This window comes from Bos javanicus, chromosome 19 (assembly GCF_032452875.1).
Source record: "Bos javanicus breed banteng chromosome 19, ARS-OSU_banteng_1.0, whole genome shotgun sequence".
In the NCBI taxonomy this organism is placed as follows: domain Eukaryota; kingdom Metazoa; phylum Chordata; class Mammalia; order Artiodactyla; family Bovidae; genus Bos; species Bos javanicus.
This window is the reverse complement of record NC_083886.1, coordinates 40785445-40811502: the sequence shown is the minus strand read 5'-3', so window position 1 is coordinate 40811502 and position 26058 is coordinate 40785445. Positions and strand designations below refer to the sequence as shown.

Sequence of the window (26058 nt, the reverse complement as noted above, 5' to 3'; positions counted from 1 at the left end):
TCTATTTGCCATGAAGTGATGGGACTGGATGCCATGATCTTAGTTTTTTAAATGTTGAGTTTTAAGGCAGTTTTTTCACTCTCTTCTTTCACTTTCATCAAGAGGCTCTTTAGCTTTTCTTTGCTTTCTGCCATTAGTGTGGTGTCATCTGCATATCTGAGGTTATTAATTTTTCTCCCCATTCATCCAGCCCAGCATTTCGCATGATGTACTCTGCCTATAAGTAAAATAAGCAGGTTGACAATATACAACCTTGATATACTCTTTTCCCAATTTGGAACCAGTCTGTTGTTCCATGTAGGGTTCTAATTGTTGCTTCTTGACCTGCATACAGGTTTCTCAGGAGGGAGGTAAACATATAACCCCATTATTTTTTAACTTTTAAAGCATATAACTCCCTTATTATTACATGAAATTGTTAATATTAACAATTATTTCTATGAATTCATGCCCTATGCAAAACACCTTAGTCTATTGTGATTTCAGAACACAGGGCCTTTAAGGATCATCCATCCATTCATGTATTCATTTAACAACATTAAACAGGACTTTCCAGGTGGTGCAATCTAAAGAATCTGCCTGTCAATGTAGAAGATGCAAGAGACTTGGGTTCGATCCCTGAGTTGAGAAGATCCCCCAGAGCAGGAAATGGCAACCCACTTCATTATTCTTGCCTGGAAAATTCCATGGACAGAGGAGCCTGTTGGGCTACAGTCCAGGGACGTGCAAAGAGTTGGACACGACTGGGCACACACACACACACACACACACACACACACACACACGCAACTACTATGTGCCAGAAAATGTGTTATGCATAAGGGATACAAAGGTGAAGATCTTTAGCATTATGGAACTTGCATGGATGCAGACATATATATAGGCAATTTTAATACAGAGTAAGTGATCTATAAATTTAATATATATCTCAATAACAATATTAAAAACATCATTTCTGGAACTGGACAAGTTGACTTGAAAGTTAATTTAGAAAAATAAAATTGTAAAATAAAACCATGAAACTCTAGGAAAAGAAGAGTAGCGAGGGTACAGTGGGCCTATATCATTAAAACAAAGCTATCAGGGCAGTTTGATAAGAACACGTGAATAGATGGATTAATGGAGTGGAATAGAGAATTCAGAAACAGACTCAGATACAAATGGGAATATAGTATATGTGTATATGCATGTATTTCACACCAGTGGAGAAAATATAAGATTATTCTATAGAGATGTTGAGATGAATGTGTAGCCAACCAGAAAGACAATTTAAAAAATTCCAAATGGGTCAAAGACTAAAACATTTAATACAAAACTATAATGATACATAAAGGAAACTTGAGATAAATGAAATGCTGATTGAGGAGGATATAAGCATGGTGGGAGACTTTTATTGCATTGATTTTTTTTTTTTTTTTTTGACAGCACCATATGGTATGTGGTATCTTAGTTTCCTCACAAGGGATAGAACCCATGCCGCTGGAATGTGGCACAGATTCTTAGCCACTGGACCACCAGGGAAGTCTGTATCATGTTGACTTTTATATCTTTTAAAACATATTTACAGGGCCTCCTTGGTGGCTCAGTGGTAAAGACTCTTCCAACCAATGCAGGAAACATGGGTTCGATCCCTGAGCCAAGAAGATCCCACGTGCCTTGGAGCAACTAAGCCCATGGGCCACAACTACTCTGCTCTAGAGCCTGGAGTCGCAACTACTGAGCCTATGTGCCACAACTATTGAAGTCCATACACTTTAGAGCCCATGTTCCACAGCAAGAGAAGCTATTGTAATGAAAAGTGCACACACCACAATTTCAGAGCAGCCCACACAGCAAACGAAGACCCAGCACAGCCAAAAGTAAGCAAATAAATAAATCTTAAAATATATATATATATATTTACAATGTATTACCCGTTAAAGACTGTTTTTGTTAAGAGTATTTGGCTAGGGAAATAAAAGTTTAGCTGTAGCGTAGTGAGTGAGAGGTAGGAAGTCTTGTGAGGCTGGAGGAGTCAGAAGAGCCAAGTCATGAAAGAACTGCACGTTGTGGCTTGTGAGATCTTAGTTCCCCAATCAGGGACTGAACCTAGGCTCTCGGCAGTGAAAGTGTAGAGTCCTAACTACCAGACAACCAGGGAATTCCCAGGACTTGACATTTTTAAAATGTGGGTTTTATAGTATGAATAATGGGGAGCTGTGAAACTTGTTAAAGCAGTGGGTTGATAAAATCATATGTTGAGAGAGACACAGCCTGCACTCACGTAGATAGCAAGATATCTCTAAATCTTGGTATGTCCAGTTGGAAATGCCTAATAGCCAGGCTTAAAACCCTGGAGCTTGAAAGGGAGCTATGATGGGAGATAATGAATTTGGGATCATTAGCATATTTTAATAGACGGTAACTGAAGCCCTGTGACTAGATGAGATCACAAGAGGAGAACACTGTGAAAAGGCCTAAGACAGAACTTAAGAGGCAGAATGAGGAAGAAAAAAAAACGTTCCCTGAGAAGGATCTAGAGAATGAAAATTTGGACAGTGATGGGAAGAAATTAAGTAAAAAGTATATCAGTAAGGAGAAAGTAATCCTAAATACCAAAGTTTAGAGGTAGTCCAGATGAGGGTGAAATGTGGTTTTTGATTTAAATACGAGGAGGGGCGCATTATTGAAGGTCATGGGAAGAATAGTTGAGTGGAGAGTTCAGGTTAAGCCAAAGTTGAAGCGGAAGCATCTTGCCTCCACAGTGGAGGTAACTTGTTATAAGTTTGCTAAAGACAGAGAGGAGATTGCAGTAGCTGAGGGAAAGACTTCTTTTTAAAGGATCAAGTATATCTAAAATGATGATGATAGTAAGCCAATACTTAGGGAGTTAGAGGAGAGAGTGAGAAATTGAGTAATACTTAAACTGTTTGGTGTCGCTTCCAGGGACTCCAAAGAGCTCGTAACCATAGTCCTTTATGTCTCAGCACAGAAAGAATTCAGCCAGAGGCAAACTGATGCACAAGAAGTGATTTATTAGAATAGGATGCTTGTGAGGCTTACAAGCAGGAGGGCAAGGTAGTGCTGTGTCCAGGCTACAGTTTTATAATCAAAGGAAAAGTGGGGAAGGGGAGAAGACCTTCTTTGTCTTTCTTCAGTAGACATCATGCTTCTACCATCAGTTCCTACTCCAGGGTGGGCAGGTGAGTTTTCTTGTTCCTATACGATTAAGCTAGGTCCACAAATTATTGTTTTTTACCTGAGCAGAGAGTTGTGACCTAGCGTTCATTAGCTTATTCAGCTCACTGGGCAGGATGTGGATCGCATGCTATCATTCATTGGGGGGCATGTCTCCTGCTTCTGTTGCATGATTTATTGCTAAGCAAGCCTGGTTTCTTCAAGTCGCTCAGTCATCTCTCTTTGCGACCCCCATGGACTATATACTCCATGGAATTCTCCAGGCCAGAATACTGGAGTGGGTAGCCTTTCCCATCTCCAGGGATTCTTCCCAACCCAGGGATCGAACCCAGGTCTCCCGCATTGCAGCTGGGCCACAAGGGAAGCCTGCTTTCTCCAGTAATCATTAACTTAGAAGGGTCTCCCATTTTTTTTCTACTTAACAATCCCCTAGTGGCATTAACTATTTAGTCAACTACTTTATCAATACCAGATGTGAGGGGTGGGATCCCAACTGATGAACCTCCATGCCTTAGATTAGGAGGGATGCCTCTTCCACCATAAACGAAGGGAAAGGAAAGGGAGAAACTGGCAGATTCTCAAGGTTTGATACAGGGAAGCTGATGGAATTTCGGTTGGCTGGTTTCTGTTTAACTCTGTAAAATAAGCCTGGGGAAAGGGAGGTGGCTGTGAGCCGAGGTTGGAGGAGAGTGCTGATTTGAAAAGCCGTTTTACAAACTCTAGGTGGCCTAGGCTGGTCCACGCTGGGGCTCGGGAGTGAGATCCGGAGGGGAGCTCCCAAGGACGCCACAGTGCACTGCCATGGCAACAGAACCGCCAGGTGAGGCCCAGGCTCGATTAGAACCCCCGAACAGCGCGTGCGTGCTAAGTCGCTTCAGTAGCCGGGGCTCCTCTGCCTATGGGATTCTACAGGAAAGAATACTGGAGTGGGTTGCCATGCCCTCTTCCAGGGGAATCTTCCCGACTCAGAGATGGAATCCGCGTCTCCATGTCTCCTTCACTGGCCATTTGGGTTCTTTACCACTAGCGCCACCTTGGAAGCACAACCCCACAGATCTTCAGCTTATTACCACACCATTTGGAAAGCCAGGGGGGAAGAGCCAACTCGAGGTGACCGAAAGGAAACCACAAATCCCGCGATATCATGGGCCGTACCCCGTGAGACTGCTCGCGAAGCTACCGCCACGCAACGCGACAGCTAGTATTAAACGTCACTGTCCTGCGACGCTGTTTCTGTAATAGGACGCCCTCCCGGAAGTGGGCTCTAGATCGGGCAGTGAAAGTGGTAGCCGGTTTCCCCCGGGACCAGATCTCGGGAGGTCGTTGTTGAACTATTTCTCCAAGTTTCTCTCCTATCCTGCCTGCGTCTTCTGGCTCCGCGGAGTGAGGCAACGTCTCCACCATCATGGGAGGCGGAGACCTGGTAAGTGAGGGAGCCCAGGGCTGGGGGAGGACTGAGAGGCCAGCTGGGGCTGGCGACGGGTGTGGCAGTGAGTATTCTTAAAACGCAGCTGTGCTTTCGGGGAGAGATAGCTGTAGCCCTGGACAGGGTGCGGATCACTGCGGCCGTGGAGGGACGGGGCGGAGACTTGGAAAGGCGTGTGAGGTGGGTCGCCAAGGATGGCAGGTGGTGTTTGTTGGCAGGAAACCCTTCTGGCTGGAAAATCTGGGGAGCTTCGGGACGGTTGGAACCGTGGCTAGCAAAGGAGGCCGGTGTGGAGGACGTGTCACGCAGATTTTGTTTTGTATATTTTGTCTTGGGGTACCTTGCCTTTCCTCAACTAAGAATTCAGTCTTGTCCTGCGCTGTAATTGTGGTGATTTATGCCCCATTCTCCTCATCCCTGAGCCACGTTCCGGGATCACAGATCTTCCTCATGTTCGCCTTTCTGACTTTCACCCCTTTAGTGCAGCATTCTGATCTGTAGTGGCAGAGCTTTCTTCTGAATTCATTGTTGTTCAATTGCTCAGTCGTGTCCAATTCTTTGCGACCCCATGGATTGCAGCACGCCAGGCTTGCTGTCCTTCACTGTCTCTGGAGTTTGCTCAAACTCATGTCCATTGAGTCAGTGATGCCATCCAACCATCTCATCCTCTGTAATCCTCTTCTCCTGCCTTCAATCTTTCCCAGCATCAGGTGGCCAAAGTATTGGAGCTTCAGCTTCAACATCAGTCCTTCCAATGAATATTCAGGATTGATTTCCTTTAGGATTGACTGGTTTGATCTCTCTGCAGTCCAAGTGACTCTCAACAGTCTTCTCCAACACCGCAGTTCGAAAGCATCAGTTCTTTGGTGTTCAACCTTCTTTATAGTCCAACTCTCACATCCATACATGACTACTGGAAAAACCATAGCTTTGACTATATGGACCTTTGTCAGCAAAGTGATGTCTCTGCTTTTTAATATGCTGTCTATGTTTGTCATGGCTTTTCTTCCAAAGGGCAAGTGTCTTTTAATTTCATGGCTGCAGTCACTGTCTGCAGTGATTGTAAGTTATGTGGCTAATTCTCATAACCTGTATAGCCACCAAATGGGAAAATGTACCCATAAGAACGTGGTACAAGATCAGAAAAATGCTTATCTCCTGAAAGTGTAGCTAATTGAATCAGCAAATAGATTGATTTAGCCATTTGTCTAGTAGCTATATTAGAGTTTGTCAGATGTTATCAATTAGAATGACTTCCATGATACCATCAAGGTTAGTCCGATTTAGTGTCTTCAAGTAGCTGCATTTAGGGACAGGAAAGCTCGAATCAAAAGTTTCTCAGCCTCACCACTATTGACATTTAGGGCTGGATAATTCTTTGTTGTGTGTGTAGTCCTGTGCATGTAGGATATTTAGCAACATCCCTGGCCTCTGGCTAGTAGCACCTTTCTCCCCGAGTTGTGACAGCCAAAAGTGTCTACAGACATTCCCAAGTGTTCCCTGAGACGCAAAATCACCTGTATTGAAGGCAAGCGAGAAGGACCATTAGGACAAGGTGGGGGGTGGGGAAGGAAGGGTTGAATAACCTGATGAGGGGAAAGTGAAAGGTTGCTGCTGTGAGCCATGTGTTACACCGGAATTCGTGACCTCGGAGGAGAAGATTTCGAACTGGGGTCAGAGATGAGGCTTGATTGAGTACTTGGAGCTTTTTGTGTACCAAAGTTTTATTAAAGTATAACAGAGATAGGGAAAGCTTCTGACATAGACATCTGAAGGGGACAGAGTGCCCCCTTGCTAGTTTTTAGCAAGGTGTTTTATGTCTGTTAGAAAGCTTTTAATCAGATAAGAGAGATACCTCAAGATTGAGGGAATTGAGGGATTGAGGCCTTTCCAATCCTGATTCTCTCCAATTCATTCTTTACGTGCTAAGCTGGTCATGCATTTCAGCTGCATATGAATGTTTAATATATTCTACTGCCAACGGGATAATTCAGTCCCTTAACATGGCTTATAAGGCCCTTAACCTGTTGCTTGCTTTATTGGCTTCATCTCGAGTCCCCTTCCCATCAGGTTGCTCGCCTATCTCCAGCCATGCTGAATTATTTGTATTCTGTTCTTTCTCACCACTGGGCTTGCAGTTGTGTGTGCTGTTACCTCTCTTTGGAAATCTACTCCACTCGTCCCTGCTTCCCACATCACTGGCATAATTTATACTTGTCCTTAGATGTCACTTCCTCCAGAAAACCTTCCCTGGTTGGGAAGCTGAACCATGCAGTGACTCATGGGGAGAAAGGGAGAAGTGAAGCACTCCTTGAGAGTGAAAGGGAATATCAGAATCAGGGGGGGATTCTTGGGAAGGAAGGTTGAAAGAGCTACCAGGTGTGGTGGTAAAACCATGCAAGTTCAAGGCAAGTTCAGTGGACTCGAGGAAAGAAGGTTGTATTCTTAAGAATGTGTCCAGTGCCAAAGGCACTTGAGTTCTTTCACCTTTCAGAGTCTATACCTTCCCACCTCTCTGCCTCATTTCTGTATTGTCATCACCAGCCCTCACTTCAGGCCTGTGGAAGTTAGACTCATACATTTCAGGATAGAAGTAGTTGAAGGGAATTGCGGAGGGGCCTGTTCTATCCTGAAATTTTATGTACTTGAACAACCTCTCCTCCGCCCTCCACGTGTGAGAGATTGTTGGGTGCCAACCTTGCCATTGTTAGAGACATCTTGCCCTTACATGGCTGCCTTGGCGTGAATGGGGTGGGGTGAGGCAGGGCCAGTTACGCTCACCACACACCTACTCCCTGCCTTGTTTTCTCCCTCCTTTCATTTGCCACAGAATCTGAAGAAGAGCTGGCACCCGCAGACCCTCCGCAATGTGGAGAAAGTGTGGAAGGCTGAGCAGAAGCATGAGGCTGAGCGGAAGAAAATTGAGGAGCTTCAGCGTGAGCTGCGGGAGGAGAGGGCCCGGGAGGAGATGCAGCGCTACGCAGAGGATGTCGGGGCTGTCAAGTAAGCAAGGCACTCAGGCCGTTTGGGCTGGGGGTGTCTTGGTGTGTGCGGGAGTGCAGGCCTGTGGATGCATCGTCCAGTTGTTGCATAATAGCTGGATAAGAGAATGAGTTTGGAGTCAGTCTGAACTGGGTTCTAAGGCTGACTTTGTATGAACTAGCCCAGCTATGTAACTGCGAGCAAGTTTGGGAGCCTCAGTGACCTCAGTAGAACCAGGTGGGCTGAGAGTACCCAACTCCTAAGGCTTTTAGAGGATCAGATGAGATGACATGTAAAGGCCTTAGTGTAGGCCAAGTTCATGGTAGACAATTGACAAGTAACTGTGACTGAGGATGACAGCCTCTACCCTGCTCTTAAGTGTGTGGAGGCCCCATTCCTACTTTTGTTACTGTATGTACTGCAGGCTCATTTTAGGGAGGCAGTGAGGTCCCATGGAAGGAGATAGATGTTGTGTCTGTCAGTGAAAGCTTTGTGACTGTGGATAGTCCCATTCGGTTTCCTCTTGTATAATATCGGGTAGAAGTAACAGATGATATACCCTACCAGCCTCCATAAAAGGGGATAGAAGTAAATGTGTTCTGAGAAAAATAAAAAGCATAAGATATGCAGTGCAGTCCTAAATCAGAATTGAGTAAAAACTCTAGACTAAAATTGAGTAGTCTGTACTGTTCCTTGTGCGTATCCTTGTGGACAAGTCTCCAGGGTGACATGTGACATACTTTCCCCTGTATTCATGACAGGAGGATTAGTGACATTTGTGTGTGTGTGAGTGTGTATATGAGAGAAGAGACACAGACCAAGAGAGAGACTTCGTTTCAGCTCATGCAAATGGTATTATGGAATTTAGGCAGGATAACAATTACATTCTTTCAGGAAAATGGATTGGGAGAACGCCATTCTGACCTAAGTATGAGTTTAAAATATTTGGAATATTTTAAAATAAAATTTTGGAATTTTTCAAGTACAACACAATATATTTAGGGCATTAATATATAAAATGAGCTAAGAGAATCAAATTCTGTACTTTTTTTTTTTTTAACCATAGGCACACATTAAGTTATTTTACTTTTCACACTTTGTATAAATTATATCCTTTATAATTTAAAGTAAATCAGTTTCACACATTTGGACTAATTCCTGGGCAGCTTGTAAGACATTCTTATATGTGACCTTTTAGATTTTGTGAACCCTTGATTTTAAAACAAATGTCAACTTTAGACAGAATATCTGTTAGAAGAGTTTACTTCCCAACTAACCAAAAGTAAAAAATTATTTTGAAATTTTTATTCAGACAAGTGTTACAGATATGCACCTGATATGTCAGAAATTTGGGGCTTTGCAGAGTATAGATGAGCAGCTTAAGAGCTGGGAGTCCAGTGGTTACCACGTTGCTGACCCTCACGCCCTCTTGTCTGCTGTGAGTGGGAGGAAGGTGATTTTATATTCTTCTGATTATTTGCCCCAGCCCCCTCACTTATATCCTCCAATATCGTGAAACTCAAAGGTCAACGTGTAGGTCCCTTTTCTCGGTCTTTACTTGCAAGTGTTAGACGATCTGCTTGTCCAGCGGGCTGGCCTGTGTAGTTCTTTGCACAGTGTCGTGCTTTTCATGGATGCAGTAAACACCCTTTACTGTTTAACAGCTCGCTTCTACGGTTCAGATGATCTTTTCTATGTTTATTATGCTTCTCTCCTAGAACAAAGAAAGAAACCTTAATATCTACATTATCCTTGATCTTCATCAGATTCCTCTTTGCAGTAGAGTGTTGCTTTAGTATTCTCTGATATTATTAGAAAATTGTGTTTTCCACGCACGGGTCTACACCAGCATTTCTCAACCCTTGCACCCTTTGGAGATTAGATAGATGAAGATGGGAGTGATTCCCACTCAGGCGAACTTCCTAAGAATAGCAGGGGTTGTCTGGGGCAAGGGCATCTGTAGATTTTAACAGCTCCCTGGGAATTCCCTGGCCACCCAGTGGGTAGGACCTCTCACTTCTCAGCTTTCACTGCCGAAGGCTCGGGTTTGGTCTCTGGTTAGGGAACTAAAATCTCACAAGCCACTTGCGTGGCAAAAATAAAAATCTCCCTGGGTGAGCCTCATGGGCAGTCTCAAGAACCTGTTCTATATCCTTAGTGATAGCAACAGCAAAAATCTGTAGATTATTTCATTTTTATATGACTTTTACCCTATGTCTTTTCTCATTTAAAAACTCAGAGAGAGGATCTCATTTAAAAACAATGGGAGTTGGCAGTTACTAGCTCCATTTTATTTAAAAATTTTATTTATCTGTTTATTTTTGGTTAGGTCTTCATCGCTGCCCAAGGGCTTTCTGTCATTGCCGTGCACGGGCTTCCCATTGCAGTGGCTTCTCTTGTTGGGGAGCACAGGCTCTAGGCGAGTGGGCTCAGTAGCAGTGGTACACAGGCTACTTGCCCCGTGACGTGTGGGGTCTTAGTGTCTGGACGAGGGATCTAACTCATGTCCCCTGTATTGGGAAACTAGTTTCCATTTTAGATGTGAGGATGTGGAAGTGTGAAGAAATAACTTGGATGGTTACCAGGCTGGTTAGTGGTAGAACCAGGCCAAGTCCAGTGGCACTGGATCTCTGTGATTACAGCATGGTTTCTTACCAGAGGGCCTGAAGAGGACTCATATTAATTGAGTCCTTTTTTAAAAAAAAAAAATTAATTAATTGATTGATTGATTGTTGGCTGTGCTGGGTCATTGCTGCTCCGTGGACTTTTCTCTAGTTGTGGTACTTGGGCTTCTCAGTGCTGAGCACAGTCTCTAGAGCTCAGGCTTCAGTAGTTGCAGCGCGAGGGCTCAGTCATTACCGCTCCCTGGCTCTAGAGCACACATTCAGCAGCTGTGGCACATGGGCTTAGTGGCTCTGTGGCATGTGGAATCTTCCCAGATCAGGGATAGAACCTATGCCTCCTGCATTGGCAGGAGGACTCTTTACCACTGGGCCAACCAGGGAAGCCCTAGTTGAGTCCTTTGGAGACAAACTGGAGCCCTGAAAATACTACTTCATAGAAGTGTCCGTTTTCATTTTTCCTTCTTTCTCCTGGACAGGTTTTGCTGTTCTGTCTTCAGGCTCCCAGCCCGCCTATCTTTTCATGTCATCTCTTCTCTTTCTTTCGCTTAGTTTCTTTTCCCTCATCTCATAACTGCTCCTGCTCCCCAAGGCTCACTGCTCTTCTCCCTTTATTCTCTAAGGGTGCCTTCAGGGACTTCCCTGGTGGTCCAGTGGTGGAGAACCTGCCTTCCACTGTGGGGGACGTGGGTTCGAGCCCTGGTCAGGGCACTAAGATCACACATGCCACTGGGCCACTAAGCCTGTGCGCCACAAGTAGAGAAGCCCTCAAGCCACCATGAAGACTCAGCACAGCCAATAAATAAATACATAAAATAAATTTTTTTTTTTTTTAAAAGAGTGCCTTCATCCACTGGTACCAGTGTCAGCTTCATGCTGATGACTCCCACGTGTATCTCTGCATATTCAGGTGTTTCTGCCCCACAGTCACCTCCTCACATTCTTAGCTCTCAGCAGCACCATTTGGTAATCTGTTGACCTCTGTGCCTTATCGGGTAGCCTGTGAGCAGCTCAGCTGCCTGAATCTTTGTCATCTTTCTGATGTTACTCCTCTCTGCCTGGCACACAGGAAGAATGCTGAGTCAGTGTTTACAAATGTATACAAATGAATCTTTAGTCCCCGCTTCCCAGTCCATGTTCACGTCAGGCATGTATAGGCACGATCCTTTGAGTCATCTTTGACATGTCCTTTCACTTATTTATTTATTTTAAGATATGTTTATTTGTTTCATTTGGTCGCATCAGGTCTTAGTTGTGGCACATGGGATCTTTTGCTGCGGGTATACAGGCTTCTCTCGAGTCATGCTGCAAGGCGACCCAGAGCTCACGGGCTCAGTAGTTGTGGCACAAGGCCTTCCTTGCTCTGATGTGGGATCTTAGTTCCCTGACCAGGGATCAAATCTGCATCCCCCCTGCATTGCATAGGGGATTCTTAACCACTGGACCACCAGGGAAGTCCATCAAACCAATCATTTTAATAAGAAAAGAGGTATCTAAAGGGTTAGACCCTCTTATTGGTTTAAATTATTTTTATTAAAATGTGCAAACATGAGACTTCCCTGGTGGTTCAGTGGCTAAGATTCCAAACTCTCGATGCAGGGGACCCAGGTTCATTCCCTGGTCAGGGAGCAACTAAGACCTGGCACAGCGAAATAAATAAATATTCAAAACATTTTTTAAAAATGTGCAAAGATATAACTAGAAAGATATTATTTATGCTCATAGTTATGTAATCTTAAAAATCAATATACAAAAAATGTCATACTCAAAAATCCCTGAAACTAATGTTATGGATAGTACTGTTTTGATGAGACTGCTTTGCCGCTTGCAATGTGAATGTGACATTGGTTGCCCCAGTACATACTTGTATGAGTTCAGCACACCTTTATTGTTTGTTGCATGGAGACCCGATTTTCTCACCACTTTTTCTCTTAGAACCACAGGGAAATATTTGGCGTGATACTGTGACATAATTTGGCTTCGCTCTTTTGGCTTGAAAACATAGCTTGTTATGGCTGGTTTTTCTCATTATCCCCTTGAATGCGATATTACCACTGGCGCCAATATGCCAGTAATTTCCAAAACATGTGATAAACACCACTGCATATGTGGTCACTGGCATTGTTCTTGGTGATGAGCTGATCCAAAATGTGCACATTAGCTGTTTCAGGTTATCCTCGACATGAAGGCACAGCACAAAACTTCGTAAAGGAGACTTGAGAAGCCCTGAGCAAAGATCCACACCCCAGGCTGAGGAACATTCTTTCCTTACAAGTTGCTTTAGTTGTGTGGAAATAATCTCTCTGCTAAAATGTAAACTCCATGACAGCAAGAACCATTTCTTCCCGAGTGCCTCGTGGAGTGTGGTGTTTAGCCTTTGCTAAAGAGCCTGAGGAATGACTCCTAGTCTGACCAGCCACACTTTTTCTTTCCTTTAATGTTTGGCCGTGCCTTGCAACCTGTGGGATCCTAATTCCCTGACTAGGGATTGAACCCACAACCTTGACAGCAAGAGCATGGAGTCCTAACCACTGGACGCCAGGGAATTCCCCTAGCTGTGCTTATTATCTGTCGCTTGTGTTCAGGTTTTGTGATAAGGTTTGCAGGAGTCTACATTTTCTTTGACTATTTTTTTTTTTTCCCCTTCAACTAGGAAAAAGGAGGAAAAATTGGACTGGATGTACCAGGGTCCTGGTGGGATGGTGAACCGTGATGAGTACTTGCTGGGGCGTCCTATTGACAAATACGTTTTTGAAAAGATGGAGGAGAAGGAGGCAGGCTGTTCTTCGGAGACAGGACTCCTCCCAGGCTCTATCTTTGCCCCGTCAGGTGCCAATTCCCTTCTGGACATGGCCAGCAAAATCCGAGAGGACCCGCTTTTCATCATCAGGTACTGATGAGGGTCTGGGAAGGGGGTTTTGTTAAAGACGCTCAGCCGAGATCTTATCTCGCCTCTTGCTTTACAATTGGGAAGAGATTGGTAAATGTACCAGACCAGATCAGATTTATCCATTTACCCTTAGCCATTAAATAACAAGAGGTAGAAACAAGATGAGAAAGACTGGCAGCTTCTTAGAAATCTGGGGATATGTATGACCTGCCTCTTGAGAAACCTATATGCAGGTCAGGAAGCAACAGTTAGAACTGGACATGGAACAACAGACTGGTTCCAAATAGGAAAAGGAGTACGTCAAAGCTGTATATTGTCACCCTGCTTATTTAACTTCTATGCAGAGTACATCATGAGAAACGCTGGGCTGGAAGAAACACAAGCTGGAGTCAAGATTGCTGGGAGAAATATCAATAACCTCAGATATGCAGATGATACCACCCTTATGGCAGAAAGTGAAGAGGAACTAAAAAGCCTCTTGATGAAAGTGAAAGAGGAGAGTGAAAAAGTTGGCTTAAAGCTCAGCATTCAGAAAACGAAGATCATGGCATCTGGTCCCATCACTTCATGGGAAATAGATGGGGAAACAGTGTCAGACTTTATTTTTCTGGGCTCCAAAATCACTGCAGATGTTGACTGCAGCCATGAAATTAAAAGACGCTTACTCCTTGGAAGGAAAGTTATGACCAACCTAGATAGCATATTCAAAAGCAGAGACATTACTTTGCCAACAAAGGTCTGTCTAGTCAAGGCTATGGTTTTTCCAGCAGTCATGTACGGATGTGAGAGTTGGACTGTGAAGAAAGCTGAGCGCTGAAGAATTGATGCTTTTGAACTGTGGTGTTGGAGAAGACTCTTGAGAGTCCCTTGGACTGCAAGGAGATCCAACCAGTCCATTCTAAAGGAGATCAGTCCTGGGTGTTCATTGGAAGGAATGATGCTAAAGCTGAAACTCCAGTACTTTGGCCACCTCATGCGAAGAGTTGACTCATTGGAAAAGACTCTGATGCTGGGAGGGATTGGGGGCATGAGGAGAAGGGTATGACAGAGGATGAGATGGCTGGATGGCATCACCAACTTGATGGACTTGAGTTTGGGTGAATCCTGGGAGTTGGTGATGGACAGGGAGGCCTCGTGTACCACAATTCATGGGGTCGCAAAGAGTCGGACACGACTGAGCGACTGAACTGAACTGATAGAGCTCTTTTCCTCTCCCCTCTCTCCCTCCCTTTGTTTGTTTGTTTTCATAGCAGAACCCTTTAAAAAGAAGCTTTAGAATCTTACTTGAAATCTTAATACAAAACAGATCAAAGTAAAGCTGCATTTTGGGTGTTAAATAAAATCATGTTGTGTGTGTGTGTGTGTGTGTGTTTTAATTTGGATAATTTTATTTCAAGGATGTAAGATAGAACATTGAAAACTGTTTATTTCTTATTTATATATCTTTATATGTACATGTTTTCTCCCATTTTGTATAAAATACGAATAACATAAAATTTGCCATCCTAACTGTTCTGAAGTGTACAAGTCAGTGGCAGCAGGCGCGTTCACAGTGTTGTGCCACCGTCACCCCACCCATCCATCCCAGAGCTTTTTCATCTCTGCAGCTGAAACCGTATACTCAGTAAACAATAAGTCCCCATTCCCTCCTCTTCCCAGTTCCTGGCAACCACTTCTACTTTCTGTTTCTATGAGTATACTCTAATTACTCATATAAGTGGAATCAGATGGTATTTATTTTTTTGTGTGACTGGCCTATTTCACTCAGCATTATGTCATCAAGGTTTATCCATATTATATAGCATGTGTCAAGAATTTCTGTTTTAAAAATTGTGGTAAAATGCACATGATGTACAATTTCCCATTTAAACCATTTTATATATACAGTTCAGCAGTAGGGCATTTGAATTATTGTGTAGTCAATCCAGAAGTTTTTCATCTCTTTGTTTTTTGGTTTTTTTTTTTTGGAAGGCTTACTGGATCTTCCCTGACCAGGGGTTGAGCCCAGGCCACCGAAGTGAAAGCCTGGAATCCTAACCTCTAGGCCACCAGGAAAGTCCTCATCTTACAAAACTGAAAATCTATACCCATTAAACAACTCTCCATTTCCCCTCCCCTGCAGTCCCTGGGAACCACTATTGTACTTTCCATTCCTATTGTTGGCCTATTCTGAGCCTCACAGAAGTGAAATCCTTCAGTATTTGCTTTTTTGAGTGGCTTATTTCACTTTATATAATACCTTCAAGGTTCACCCAGGTTGTATCAGAATTTCCTTCTTTTCTAAGGCTGAGTGATAGTCAGTTGCATGTTTATACCACATTTTTTAATTCATTCATCTCTCATGCCCATTGGGATTATTTCCCCCTTTTAGCTATTATGAATAATACTTCTATGAACATTGGTGTATAAATATGCATATTATAAATATGCATAAACTCCTTTTTCCCACCTAATCATATATATGGGGCATCTTTTTTTTATTGCTGACCACACTTTTATAACATCATTTTTAATATCTATATTGTATGGATGTACTATAATTTATTTTATTAATATTCTTCTATTGAAACCCTAACTTGTTTCCAGGCTTTTGTTGTTCTAATATGAACAACTTTTTAGTGACCTTCCTTGATTATATCCCTTCAGTAATAAATTCTTGAGGAAGCATTTGTAAGATTAAAGAGTTTATGAGTATGTACAGGCTGTGATAAATGTTGCCAGATTGTCCTCCAGGAAAATTGACCTGTTTATCCTCCTATGAATATATGAGAATAAGACTTCTTTAAAGAGGAATCCATTCTCTTTACTTTTCAATGTGTTATGATGCTAAACAGTGGAGGTAGTATTGAAATGCTGCATATGTTTGATACACAAGATGACATACATTTATTTGACCAGTTGGGAAGCCCTGAGCATGAAGCTTAACAAGCAACAGACCAAACTACTTTGTTGCCCAACAGGGAGCCAGTGTGGACTTTACCCACAATACGCAATCCCTCATGCAGACTTGGGGAAGATTTCTGGCTTTCACACCATCATGCAGATGGCAGCATAGGGCTTGTCTGCCTGCATTTAGAAAAAAGATTGCTGCATAGAGTTATGGAGAGTAGAATGAATGACTTAATTCCCTTTCTGAAGAAATGATTATAATTTTTATAACTTCTTCTCTTTCTTTAGGAAGAAAGAGGAGGAGAAAAAAAGAGAAGTATTGAATAATCCTGTGAAAATGAAGAAAATCAAAGAATTGGTAAGTAGTGCATTATGTAAGCATTAAGAACTACTTAACATGAGAACTCCTCTCCATTTATTCTTTTTTTTTCCTTCTCTCCGTTTATTCTTATGAGAGGGAAAACAGAATGGCTTTAAATGTCTTTGTCTTTTAGAGACTGTCTCCTGGTGATTTTATGCAATCTTATATCAAGCTTAGTTATGCTTGATTTTCTCTTTTATGTTTTTTGGTTGGAAATGCAGCATGTGATGTCATTCTTCCAGAAAAAGAGGGATATTGGGATATGCCTGTGGAAAGCATGATTGTACACTGTTCAGGAGATCAGGTGGTATCCCATTCACCATTAGGGCCCATTCATCATTCACATATTATGTGGCTGTTTCTTTTTTTTTTTTTAACCTTTTATTTTATATTGGAGTGTAGCCGATTGTTGTGAGAGTGTCAGGTTGACCGCAGAGGACTCAGCTTTACGTGCACATGTATCCATTCTCCCCTAAACTCCCTTTATGTGCATGTTTCTTGGATCAGTTGGTAAGAAAAGTTTAAAAATTGATCTTGCAGCCCCTAATTACTTTCAGTGGAGTTGGATTCTTTTGACAGAATAGAAATTCCTAGGCAGTGGTTCTGGGGACTGTTTCACCAGAAAGTCCATTCAGTAGTCTAGTGGGTGTTTCTGCACAACCAGGGTCAAGACCCGCCACTGTTGTCAACAGGGGGCGGCTGACTGATCATGTCCCCGAACCCCTGTAGACCCAGAGACCTGATGTCAGGCAGTTTGCACATTACCCTCAGAGAGGCTGACAGGTCTGGATAATCTTACATGGTTATGTTCTGGGTATTTTCTAGTTGCAAATGAGTCTGGAAAAAAAGGAGAAGAAGAAAAAGAAGGAGAAGAAAAAGAAGCACAAGAAACATAAGCACAGAAGCTCAGGCAGCGATCGTTGCAGCAGCGAGGACGAGCGCAGCAGGGGGAGGTGAGCACAGAGTGGCCTCCTGCACCATTGATTCATTCACTCTCATTCATTCCACAGAAGTGGACAAGCGCTTGCTCTGGACCGAGAACCGCTAGGTTCTGGGGGCTCAGTGGAGGGCACTTGCACACTCTGGCTCTCTGCCCATGGAGTTGCCAGCTAGCATTAGAGTTCCTGGAGGTGCTGGCAAGATCGCCAGCAGGGCTGGCTGCAGCCGTGTCGGTCCTAAATCAGACGTCCTGGATGCAGCTTTCAGCGCTTTTTTATTTTATTTATTTATGTACTTTTTGGCCGCACTGCATGACATGTGGGATCTTAGTTCCTCGATGAGGGATGGGACCTGCGCTTCTTGCATTGTAAGCTCAGAATCTTAACTGCTGGATTGCCAGGGCAGTCCCTCATTTCAGCTCTTGATTCCACCAAGACTGAAGTGGGTTTTATGGAGGCTTTTTTTTTTTTTAATGCATTAATGGGCCCATCTGGGCCTGTTCTGTGTCTTCTCTGCGGGAGCCGCCAGCACTGTCGCTGCTGACTCAGAGTCCCTAGAATAGCAGCACGAGGTGAGAGGAGAATATGCTCGGGCTCTAGGGCTGAAAAGTGAGGCCCACGGTTTTTCACAGGAAAAACATGACTGTGCTGATGCATCTTCCAGCAAAGATAGAGAAACACACTCCCACGTGAGAGGCAAGAGGTGGGAGAGGTCATGTTTAAAACAGGAAGCACATTTCAGCACAGAGCTGTAAACTGGACCTTAAGGCATCTTCTTTTTCAATGAGTATGTGTTTAATCTCTTAGATCTCAAAAGAAGATGGCAAATTCTCCCCCTGTTTTGTCCAAAGTCCCTGGATATGGCTTACAGGTAAGGATATGGCTTCTCAAAGGGAGTGACTGTGGGGCCATGGAACATGCCAACCTGACAGCCTTTTTGGATATAGAGCATTTTTTTTTAACTTTTTATTTCATTTTGGAGTATAGCTGATGTTATGGTAGCTTCAGGTGTACAGCAGAGGGACTCAGCCATATATATACATGTGTCCACTCTCCTCCAAACTCCCCTCCCATCCAAGCTGCCACATAACACTGAGCAGAGTTCCCAGTGCTATATACAGTCCACCCTTATTGGTTATCCATTTTAAATATAGCAGTGTGTACCTGTCCATTGCAAACTCCCTAACTGTTCCTTCCCCCAGCCTTTCCCCCTGGCAACCATAAGTTCGTTCTCTAAGTCTGTGAGTCTTTTTCTATTTTGTAAACAGTTTCATTTCTATCACTTTTAGATTCTGCATATCAGGGATGTCATACGCTATTTCTCCTTCTTTGTCTGACTGATTTCCCTCAGTATGACAGTCTCTGAGTCCATCCATGTTGCTGCATGGACATAGAGCATTTTTAGCAGCCAGTCAGACACACAGAAAGAAGGGAGTTTGGGCAGCAGAGGCTGGGATTGCTGGGGAACAGGCCCCTTCCTTACTCCTGAGCCTCTCACTAAGCTGAAGTCCCTGTGAGTAGAGGGGCTAAACCATCAATGGGCATTTAGGCATCACCCCCCTTCCTTCTGCAGGTAATTTACATGAAATACATACATTTTAAGTGTACGGGTTGATGACTTTTTGATAAATGTACATCCCTCTGGACTCCTTGTTTCCCCTCAGGTCTTTTCCTCCATGTTCTGCCTCCTACTCCCCCTCAGGCTGTAGAGAAGAGCCAGGCCAGTTTAAGTGCTTGGGTGATATATCCTTTTAGGGCATTCTGAGGATGACTTTCGGAGAAGGCGATGGCACCCCACTCCAGTACTCTTGCCTGGAAAATCCCATGGACAGAGGAGCCTGGTAGGCTGCAGTCCATGGGGTCGCGAAGAGTCGGACACGACTGAAGCGACTTAGCAGCAGCAGCAGAGGATGACTTTCCTAAGTGTAGCTCTCAGTGATAACCGTATGATGGGATTGCAATACCCAGTTGGCCCCTTATAGGACCTCAGTTTTTATTCATTTTCTTGTTTCACTGCATCTTCTGAGCCACAGGATCTTCCTGCATACAGCTTTCCTTCCTTTCCTTGATGATACAGGTCAGGAACTCCGACCATAGCCAGGGCCTGCAGGGTTCTCTGATGGCCGAACGAAAGGGAGCGCATGGGTTGAAAAATTATTCCAGGTCCAGGAGCTCCTCTTCCTCACCTCCCAGACATACCAGCAAGAAGAGCACCAGGGAAGCAGGGTCCCGGGATAGGAGGTCCCGATCCCCTGGCAGAAGGTCTCGGTCCCCAAGGCCAAGCAAACCGTGAGTGTGGGAATTCAGGGGCAGTAACCTGTGAATGTGGGGGCCTGGTCACAGCTGGGGTTTGCTTTTGGCCATATCTGTTCATCAACTCTTCCAAATGTCTTTGCTTTGTTATTATTGTTACTTTTTTTTTTTAATGTAAAGCTCAAATTTCTAGAACTACATATTTGTATGTGTGGAATCTCTGGAGTGAGAGTAATATCAAATCTTTTGTATCCTTATGCCTTTATTTTTCTTCCAGTTCCTCCCTCTATTTTCTTCAATTGGGTTATGATTCTGAAGCTGTTAGTTTTTCTTCCATCTTTTGAAGGACATGGTAGAAGCTCCTATATTGAAAAAGCTTTTCTCCTCTCTGCCTTCTGTATCTGTTACAGGCACAACTCTAAGGGAAATAGGAAAGACAGAGGCCGAAGTAAGAGCCCATCTCCTAAAAAGGAGGTTTACCAAAGGCGGCATGCTCCTGGGTACACCAGGTGAGTCTAGAGCCCAGGAGATTCACTTCAGACTCCCAGGCCTGAGTCTAGGCGTGGCTCAGACCAGGGCAAGAGGATAAGCTGTATCACCTTTTTTGTTTACCGCTTTCTTACTCCACTTGTTAACTTTTAACCATCCACCCTACCCCCTACTGCATGGCAGTCACATTGAAAGGACAAAGGAAATAGTTTTGAACTACTGAACTAATGACCGGTTCACTAAGTAACTCTCTGTCAACATCTGTAAACCACGGTTATTCTCACAGAGATTTCCACAGGAAGAAAGAGTGCTCCTTTCTTGAGGCATCAGCTGAAAGGGAAGCAGGGTGGTCTCTTTGAGGGCAAATGCCCTAAGATCAACTGCGTTTGAGTTAGGTATGGCTTGGATCTGACAGAACATAGATGTACAGCCTTGGGACCTGAGTGGAGTTGGCTGTGCCCTTGAGAGGCTGTCCCAAAGGGTCTCAATTGCTCTTAGAAGTTATTAGATGAGGGAATTCCCTAGTGGTCCAGTGAGGACTCCGCACTTTCCCTGCTGAGGGCTTGGGTTCAATTCCTGGTGGAGGAACTAAGATTTGGCACAAAAAAATAAAAAAGAGTTGGGCAACTTTTGTGTACTTCCTTTAACTGCCTCCCCAATTGGCTGCATGTTAGAATCACCTGAAACGCTTAAAGAAAACCCCAAATCCCATTCCCTGGCAGCTCCTATGACATAATTTCTGGGAGGATGAGTTGGGTAGCTAGGATCAGCGACTCAATGAACATGAATTACCTCAGTAATTCCAGTATACAACCAGCACTAAAAAAATCACTGAGTTCATAATAACCTCTTTCAATCACTATGGTGTTAGAAGAGATGCGGACCCTAAGGTCCCTTTTAACTCTTAATTGCCTGATTCCCTAAGTTTAAGGTTTAATTTTGACCGGCAACTTTCCAAAATATTACATATTTCCCTGCCTTCCAGAGGGGGAGGGTATACTGCATGTTATTTAATCTCCTGTTGGTGTCGCTGGGTCAGTTCTTCAGCTGTGCTGTAATCCATGCTCTTCTTAGGGATGAATGCTCATGACTATCTGTATTTTTTTTTTAATATATTTTAAGACTCTTGGTCAGTGCAAGGCCTGCTTTTTCAGATCCTGCTTTGTTTTTCTGTCTCTTTTGCCATCTGCCATCACTTGAATTTGTCTTACTTTGTCAACCTTTTTTTAGTGCTGTTAGAATTTTTGTTGAATTTTGTGATTTAGAAAGTTAGAATAAACAGGTTCCTACTGTGTAGGACCAATAGACCAATATTTCAATAAAACTTTTTTTAAAAAGTGAGTTAGAGCCCTCAAGATCTCAGTCTTCCAGGAATGGAAACACAGAAACTTGAAAGGATGGATTTTGTGATCTCTTTGTTTTGGTTTGGTGTTCCAGGTAGTTGAACACTAAAGATGTAACCAAGATTTGGGTACTGAATAAAGAAAGAAAGCTTACGGCTGTAAAACCTTTCTTAGCACTGTTTATATTGTTTCTCATATTGAGAGTCATTGAATATTTCCTCAAGGGTCTGAGAGTTCTGCAAGATTTAAAAATTTTTTGAATTCTCTTTTGAATGTTTTAATTAGTGATCTGAAACACCTTTCTTGTCAATTAAAAAGATGAAGCTCCTCCCGTTTCTTCACACCTTCACCAACCTGTTATTTGTGGTCTTTTTGATGCTAGCCATTCTTCAGGTGTGAGGTGATACCACGTTGTGGTTTTGATGTTTTTCTCTGATGTTTAGCAGTGTTGAGCATCTTTTCGTGTGCATGTTAACCATCTGTGCATCTTCTCTGGAAAAATGTCTCTTCAGGTCTTCTACTCATTTTTTGTTGGGTTGTATTTTCTGCTATTGAGTTGTTTGAGCTGTTTATATAATTTGGATATTAACTCTTTGTCAGTCATGTTATTTGTAAATATATTTTTTCCCGTTCAGTAATTTTTTTCATTTTGTTGATAGTTTCTTTTGCTGTTCAAAAGCTTTCAAGTTTAATCTGGTCCCATTTGTTTATTTTTGCTTTTGTTTCCTTTGCCTGAGCAGACAGATTTAAAAAAAAAAAAATTGCTGTGACTATGTCAAAGAATGTTCTGCCTGTTTCTTCTAGGAGTTTTATGGTTTCTGGTTTTGTATTTGGGTCTTTAATCCATTTTGAGTTTATGTTTGTATGTGGTGTGAGAAAATGTTCTGATTTTATTCTTTTACATGTAGCTGTCTGGTGTGGTTCTCCTGCGTGGTTCAGTTTCTCTAGAAACTACCAGAGTCTACCCTCTAGAGGATCTCCTGTAGATGTTTGGGAGAGCAGTCACTGACTTCCCCTGAGTCAGGCATGAGGATCCCAGGATATCTTAATTGTTCCTTATACAGACTTTAATTAGTCCCTTTGTTTTCATCCTTGTGTACCACACTCCAGAATATTACAGCCTCCATTACCTGACGCTCTCCTGGGTTTCACAGTGTGATTGCTTCTGATCAGTATCAGGCATTTAGGATTCAGTTTTCTCTAATCTGTTAAAGTGGTTACCACTCCTTCATCCTCTTGTATCTTCTGACAAGTTTGTTCACATATGTATTATCTAGAGTTATTTCCTGTTCCATTTTCTTTTTAGTTAGTAGGGTTTTTGAAGGGGAGCCTTCATTTCGCTATAGATAACTAAATGTCAGATTTTTAGTATCAAGTTTATTTCTTAAAATTGGGCTCCCACTCCCTTATGGGACTCCAATAATTATTTTTCCTTTTAAAGGGGGATCTGTATATCACACCAATTTGAGAAACAATGGATTTGGATGTCTTACATTAGTAAATAGTGATCGAGCTGGTTCATCTCCTCCTCTTCTTGCTCTTCATTTGCAGTGAGTGCTAGGAAAGAAGACCTATTACTGACTGAGGCTGAGTTAAATTCTTCAGGCAACTTGCTTCTAGCTTAATCCTGAGTGGTATACTCATGAGCTATGTCCATGAATTTCTAAGCATCTCCAGTGGGTAGGTGGTAGATGTCAACCATCATATGAATAAACTTGGTTCCCTGTTCTTCTATAAGTTGTTAAACAAACAATTGGAATATAATTGCCATAGATGGAGGCTCCTGATTAGTTCTTATTATGTATTTATTGTTTCAGAATAATTACTCTAGAGATTATTGAATGAGAGTATGGATTCCTTCACTAAAAGTCATTGAAATTTGAGTGAAACCACCTGATCAAGTTGTTAGGAAGGAAGGAAACTCTTGCTGAGTATGGCACTGGGCTGGGCATTTCTAAGGGAAGAGAGCTATGGGCTGGAGATCCTGGGTCCTACCTGGTTTCTCTTCCTGTGATATTTCTATTTTTTGGCTGGGAGAGAAGTAGGCCTTAGGGTAATTTTTGTGTTCAACAGAAAGCTCTCATCAGAGGAGCTGGAGCGAAAAAGGCAAGAGATGATGGAAAACGCCAAGTGGCGGGAGGAAGAGAGGCTGAACATCCTCAAGAGGCATGCCAAGGATGACGAGCGGGAGCAGAGGCTGGAGAAGCTAGACTCCCGGGATGGGAAGTTTATCCAGTGAGTGCATCTTTTCCCTGCCTAACAGCTTTCATGGCAATGGTCCCAAGGAGGCAGTCAGAAAAACTGGTTCATTCACTGTGTTCCCAGTGTTTCTGTGTCTGTGTGGAGCTCAGCCCCCAGACACCTCTGTTGCTCTTCTCAACTTCTGGCCAGACCGTGAGATGTTTTTGATTTGAGGGGAGGAGAAATGAATTGGTATTTTACTGAATCTTCTTGTCCTTCTAAGAATTCATGGCTCAGGAAGCCTTTTTCAAATGAGACTTGGACTTATTTTCCAGAACTGATAAATTTTCCCTTACAAATTTGTAAAAAATTGAGTTCCAGATGGAGTTACTCAAAAGTTATCTATGTGGACTTAAAGATAGCTTGTGTTGCTACAGCTGCTTTATGGCTAACAACATGTTTTAACTTTCCCATCTTCTCTTTCCAGCCGCATGAAGCTAGAGAGCGCATCTACCTCCTCTCTGGAAGATCGGGTGAAGCGGAATATTTACTCTCTCCAGAGAACCTCAGTAGCTCTGGAGAAGAACTTTATGAAAAGATGAAAGCCATCCCCTCTCTTGCTGGTTTTCCTGAAATTTCCAGGGAGGCTGCTGATCCCTTAAAAATTCTCTTTATAAGAGTTCAAACGGCTTCTTTCACAGATGTCAAACCACCACTGTTCAAAGTGACTTTCCTTCATGGATTCCAGAAACAGCTCAGTTCTTTTGAGAACCAGTGTGACTTGCTCTATGGGACCCTCGGTAACTTTTGCTGGGTGCAGAGTAGTTTTTTCAGTGGATAGGCACTGGAACATCTAGGTGTGAGCACTCATCTTGCTCTGGAGGGAGCCTCCCTATGCCTCTTCCTTCCACCTGTGTGAACAGACTTAACTCTACCACCTCAGAATAGACTGGACCTTTCAGAAACCTCTCCCCTCTGAATCACCCAGAAAGATTGTTCTTACCAAGGTAAATGAAGACTTAACTTGATTTAGTAGATGATGTGACAGAATGATGTCAGATTAGGGCAGAGCCAAGGCAGTGACAAAGAATCTGGAAGGGAAAACAATGCAAAAAAAAAAAAAAAACCCCTAAATGAACTGTTTAACTATTTGAACTATCAAACTGTAAAATATAGTGTGTGCATATGTATAAATTATAATTTTTACATTCTTTTGGAAAAAAAGAAGTTAGCTTTGTGAGAATATCTTGTTTGATAAGTGACTTTACTATGTAATAGAACCTCATTGAATCTTGTTATCCAGTAACACAGTAAGGCAGATTAGCTTTTCTTTCCTCTGCAAATCTGGCGGATTTTGGAGGGGCCTAGGGTTTATTGATTGGATCTAGGGTATCTGTCCTTTTTACACTGCTTATAGTCTCTGATGTGTGGGCAGTGCAGAAATGAAGTCAAATCATTTTAGGAGTCAGGACCAAACTATCAGTTTGCACCCTGGCTCTTAAAAGAAAGTATAGTGGAAGCTGTTTATTTCATGCCTTCCCTTTTATCATGTAGTAATCTTATTACAAGTCTAGGTTTTCAGGAGTTGTTTGGTATTATTTTTTAGTCAGGATTAAAAAAAAACAAACAAACCCAAACTCATAGGATCAATCTCCTGTCTTCATCCCTTTCCTGTCTCCTACCAGAAGTTCTCATTTGACTCAGGAGTCCTAGGCACTCTTGATCCACACATTAGCTGGGCTAGTTCCTTGTTCTGCTAATTCCTAATTCTTAAACGAATTTGGATTTATATTTTTTGAGCACTTATGCTGCCAGACACTGTTATGCTTAAAACCCAGTCTTTCCCCAGAGAGAAAGTAACATACACTTGTTATTCAATTTAACACCTTATCCTGCTTCCCTATACTAGGGTTAATTATGTCTTTTATTTTATTACTTGGTAATAAAAACTACATTTATTTTTGTAACTGTGTAAAGAGCCACCTGTGCTGAGTACCGAATTCCTATACACAACAATGTTGATCCACGATTTGTGTTCAACATAAAACATAATTCCGAGAGGAATTATGAAGAAAGCGTGAGCAGTTTACTGAAAGATTTCACCGAGTGAGCCAGAGAGTAAGACGATTATAATTCCCTGTCGCATGATAAGTGTCTTAAGGTGCCGGCCTGCCCCTGAACTGGACGCTTTGGCCGGAGGCCGGCCACCGGTGGGTGAGAGCGGGACTCATTCATAAAACCCGAGGCTTCCAGCTGGCTCCTCTCATTGGCCCTGGGGGGAGAGGGCGTGTCCCGCGGGTGGAGCGCGCCCCCGGTCCCAGGGGAGTGGGAAAGATCCACGCATGGGTGGAGCGAGGGGGCGTTTCTTGCTTTTCCCGGCAGGACTTCCTTTTGCCCTCGCTGTGTTCCTCCTCTCTCCCCCGGGGTGGGGATGGTACGTCCCACCCTCCTCGCATTCCCGCCCCTCCTCCCCTTCGGAGCCGTGGTGCCGCCGCCATCTTGGCACGT

General features: G+C 43.1%; 1 protein-coding gene across 1 annotated transcript; it reads left to right on the top strand.

Moving 5' to 3' along the window:
* Positions 1 to 3833: 3833 nt before the first annotated feature.
* Positions 3834 to 25517, top strand: CWC25 (CWC25 spliceosome associated protein homolog). The gene is made up of 10 exons (XM_061391578.1): positions 3834 to 4600; positions 7434 to 7606; positions 12860 to 13096; positions 16274 to 16343; positions 17172 to 17299; positions 18092 to 18155; positions 19362 to 19573; positions 19948 to 20046; positions 23443 to 23604; positions 24038 to 25517. The coding sequence occupies exons 1-10, from the start codon at positions 4583 to 4585 to the stop codon at positions 24150 to 24152; spliced, it is 1278 nt and encodes a 425-aa protein (XP_061247562.1). The 5' UTR covers positions 3834 to 4582; the 3' UTR covers positions 24153 to 25517.
* The last annotated feature ends 541 nt before the right edge of the window (positions 25518 to 26058 follow it).